The sequence below is a fragment of the Idiotropiscis lumnitzeri genome, chromosome 4, assembly GCF_059441095.1.
Source record: "Idiotropiscis lumnitzeri isolate Australia: NSW breed Sydney's pygmy pipehorse chromosome 4, RoL_Ilum_1.0, whole genome shotgun sequence".
NCBI classification, from domain to species: Eukaryota; Metazoa; Chordata; class Actinopteri; order Syngnathiformes; family Syngnathidae; genus Idiotropiscis; species Idiotropiscis lumnitzeri.
Genome location: NC_142394.1, coordinates 24,436,715 through 24,440,724, shown reverse-complemented (window position 1 = coordinate 24,440,724; position 4,010 = coordinate 24,436,715). Strand labels below are relative to the sequence as shown.

At 54.1% G+C, this 4,010-nt stretch overlaps 1 protein-coding gene across 5 annotated transcripts; it reads right to left on the bottom strand.

Moving 5' to 3' along the window:
• Nucleotides 1-442: 442 nt before the first annotated feature.
• Nucleotides 443-3,980, bottom strand: gpr185b (G protein-coupled receptor 185 b). Of its 5 annotated transcripts, none has more exons than XM_088295091.1 (2): nucleotides 3,647-3,980; nucleotides 443-2,749 (listed from the first exon to the last, which is right to left on the bottom strand). In XM_088295091.1, the coding sequence occupies exon 2, from the start codon at nucleotides 2,745-2,747 to the stop codon at nucleotides 1,695-1,697; it is 1,053 nt and encodes a 350-aa protein (XP_088151217.1). In that variant the 5' UTR covers nucleotides 2,748-2,749; nucleotides 3,647-3,980; the 3' UTR covers nucleotides 443-1,694. The 5 variants fall into 5 exon arrangements, with proteins under 5 accessions (XP_088151217.1, XP_088151215.1, XP_088151216.1 ...); XM_088295089.1 differs by lacking the exon at nucleotides 3,647-3,980 and adding an exon at nucleotides 3,541-3,645; XM_088295090.1 differs by lacking the exon at nucleotides 3,647-3,980 and adding an exon at nucleotides 3,545-3,627.
• Between the last annotated feature and the right edge of the window lie 30 nt (nucleotides 3,981-4,010).

Below are 4,010 nucleotides of genomic sequence, written 5' to 3'. Positions count from 1 at the left end.
ATGGCCGCCTCTGAGATGGCTAAAAATCAGAAGGATTTTATTGCTTCACTCTCAACACGAAATATGAATCAAAATGCTGTCTTTTTATGATCAGAATGCCATGTTAAGACCAGAGAAGGCGCGTGGAATATTTTATTGCAAATACTTTTATGGGGTTGTATTCTGTTTAAAGTGAACATCAATTTAGCAGATTAGCTTCTGTGCAAGTTTGTTGAGCGAGAAAAGCTTTGCGTGTATTTTAAATGTGTATTTAAATTTGGTGTGTTCACTTTGTTTATAAAAATGAGCTCGCTCATTAAAGAGACAGGAAACAATGTGTTTAGTTTGGAACTAAAATACAGTCATGAGTCGAGGGCAGTTCTCCACCGAACGGTGACGGCGATCGTTTCAAATGTAACGTTGAGCGAAGTCCAGTTTTTGCGTTCGCAGCTTTGAGAAAAACATCACCCAAGGTCACACCCAGTTTGCCTTTTTGGAATCGAGGAATATCGAAAGCGACTCATGCACTGAATCCAAAAACGCAGGATTTTCACTGCGTCGCTGCATCGTGTCAAGTTTGCTTACACCTTACTTCTAAACTTCCGGTGAAAAATCAAATATTGCACGGTCGCCCTGCCACATTTTCATCAAATCAAGTTTGTTGTTTTGACGTTGTACGCGCCTCCTTCTGCTTCGTTCTCTAATTATTGCAAATGTTACACAAGAGCCAAAAGAAGACACGAGATGACGTGGCCATGAAAGATGTGCGCGAGTTAGAAGATACTCATGTTCGACTTCGTGCGGTTGATTTGGAAGAAAGCGTTGGCATGGTTTTACGTTCGTCACACAAACAGCCTGCGCTTTTTGCTTTTACGTTCGTCAAAGCCTCTCATCTCCAAATCATCCTCAAGCCCTCCTTCCCTCCCCTCTTTGGACCACGTTTGAACCTGCCCACCTGAATGTCTTCTCTCTGCAAAACACGCGACACGTGTGGGCGTTGGAAAAAACACACATCTTTATGGCTCGGTGAAAGCCGATATCAGCTCAACCTCGTTGATAATCGCTGGAGTCAGCAGAGTGAACGTGCACGCGGGAGACGGCTTCATCACATCAGTTCCTCTAATTGGCCATCGACAAAAGAAGCTTTGATCCGATCTTGAGACACGCGGAAGGAAAAGAGCTACCCTGCAATCTGCCAGCCCCCTGACTGGCCACGGCGCTGTCCTCGGTGCTGAACTCGTCAAAGTCACGATCCGATGCATTGACGTCAGACGGAGGCGGCCGCTCTCTCGCTTTCTTCTCCTTTGGCTTGTGCGGTTGTTGCTTCGACATGAAAAGTTCCAAATGTGCTTAAAAGATGGAACTTAACGGCGCTATCAGATGATTCCACACTTTGAAGCCTCCACCTCGTGACCTCGTTAGCGTGACGAGCGTGCTTGACAAATAAAAGGTTGTTCATTCCCGGTACAACGTGAGCCCACTGCATTCGGCGAATCGCATTTCCCCCCCGACCTTCAAAGAGATGCTTCTCCCGAGAAGCGCCCGAGGGCCTCGAGGAGGGTCTCATCTCCCGCCATAGCGTCTCACCTTTCGCCACGGGGTTCCATCTCCCGCCACGGGTCACATTTCCCAACGTGGGGTGCCGTCTCCCGTCGTGAGGTCCCGCCTCCCGCTGTGGGCCCCTCCCTCCCACCGATAGGTCCCACCTACTCATGCTACACGTCGCTGGAGGCCCGCGGTCTGAGCGAGAGGTTGGACGGGACGCAGCCGCAGCAGGCCATCCACAGCGACTTCTGGATGTCCGGGTTTCGAAAGGCGTAAATGAGCGGGTTGATGACGGAGCAGCAGGTGGCGGGCAGCGCCGCGGCATAGGTGTAGACGGCCGGGTAGCTGGAGTCGGCCACGATGGAGTACATAGCAAACGGCAGCCAGCACGCGCCGAAGGCGCACAAGATGGCCGACAGCGTGGAAACCCCCTTGGTGGTGGAGATGGCCACGAACTGGTGCTGTACGGCGATCTGCTGCGCGTGGCGGAAGGCGATCTTGCAGATCTGCAGGTAGAGCTGCGTCATGAGGCCGAAGACCAGCAGGAAGGCGACGGCGAGTGCCACGGCGTTGCTTTTGGTCACCGGCCTGCAGACGCTGCACGCCGACTCGTCGCGCAGGCAGTTCCAGCCCAGCGCCGGCAGCAGGCCCAGCGTCACGCACGACAGCCAGATGAAGAGCACCATCACGTAGGTGAAGGTCAGCGTCCGCTCGGTGTAGTAGGTCAGCGCGTTGTACAGCGACAGGTAGCGGTCCACCGTGATGGCCAGGATGTTGAGGACGGACGCCGAGAAGGCCGAGAGCAGCAGACCCGCCGACAGGAGGCTGACGGGCTCCGGCGAGCCGTCGGCCAGGTAGGTGAAGACAAAGTTGAGGATCAGGCCCAAACCGGCCAGGAGATCGGCCACCGCCAGCGAGCCGATCAGGATGAACGTGGGCGCCCTCAGCGTGGGCGTGTAGAAAAGCACGGCGATGACCAGCGCGTTCTCGCAGGAAATGAGCGTCCCCGTCACGCACAGCACCACGTCCCACGGGCTCACCTCCGGGACGGACGGCCGCAGCTCGGGGCTCATCCGCACCTCCGGCTCCGAGGAAGAATTGGAAGGCTCCTCCGAGAGAGCCCACGACCACGACGACGAGGACGTGGACGAGTCCACCGGGTCCAGGGGAGAGGAGGAGTTGAGGCCGCTCATGGCCGCCGCCGCCACCAGCGACAGAATCATGGCTGGAGGAAGAAGCGAGTCAGAATCGGCACGTGGAGGAAAAAGCCCCCCAAAAAAACGAAGCGAGGGATGCAGAGGGGAGGATGACGACCAGCGTGTGCCACCCCCATCCTCTCATTCAGTCAGTCGTGCGTTCACTCATTCACTAAAAGCCGCGCACGCAAATCATTCGTCATGCATGGGAACAAACGCAACAAATCAACATACCGACCAAGGTTTCCGTCGGACGGCTTCTATTCCTCATTCTGAGAAATAAGTCCCAGGCATTATCAACAAAAGCTATTTTTAGAGCGCCTCTAAAATTGGTGCATGACGTTCTGGGGCAGGCGCGATTCTCGAGCTGCGCGTGCGGACAATTTATAGAACCGCTTCAACATCATCATCATCATCATCAGACGTTGATGATGATGATGATGATGCAGTCTGGGAATTAAAAAAAAAAATTAAAATCTGCTAATTTTAGCCCAGCGGGGCAAAAACTCTATCTGGAGCTCCATTCACAAAAAGAAAACGAAAAGAAAAAACGTCGACCAGCAGGACCCCCACCTGCTCCTCCCCCTCCCCCGTGTGATTCTGGGAAGGTCACCACGGCTGACAAAGACCACCCCTTCTACCCGCTACTCTACTCCAACCACCCCCGTCGGCTGCGCGGTGCACATCACTGCGGTAAAAATAAAAAAAAGTCAAATCTAAAATGGACTTCCAGACTTGCCGCCTTCAACACGAGCGTTGGACTTGTTCACGCGGCAGCGACAACAAGCATGATGTTGATAATCAAAGAAGACGAAATCACCTGCCATTCAGCTGCAGCGGTGCGTGAGCGGGAGTACGAGTGGATGGGGGGGGAGCACGTCACACTGAAGAGGGGGAGAAAAAAAAAAAGGGGGGGAGAAAATAACCTGCTCAGTCTTGTTGTCGTTCCCTGCAGGAAAGCAGACTTGTTCTCCTCCTCCTCCTCCTCCTCCTCCTCCTCCTTCTTCGTCTCCTTCTGCTCCCTCTTTTGCTAGGCAGAGAGCATCACGCGCCTGCACGGGCGCTCGGCTCGCATGGTTTTTTCGGCTGCCGTCTTCACGTCGCATTCACATCCTCCCTCCTCCACGCACGTGACGTCACCAAAGTCTCCTCCTGAGCTGCCGGCGTCATCTTAAATCGTGCCAGGCGGGATGAAAAGCAGCCAGGGAGAGGGAGCGACTGTTTGCGTGCGCGCTCCGTGGGACTCATTTGTCCTCATTAGTGTTCGCGGGGCTCGATCGTGACGATGAT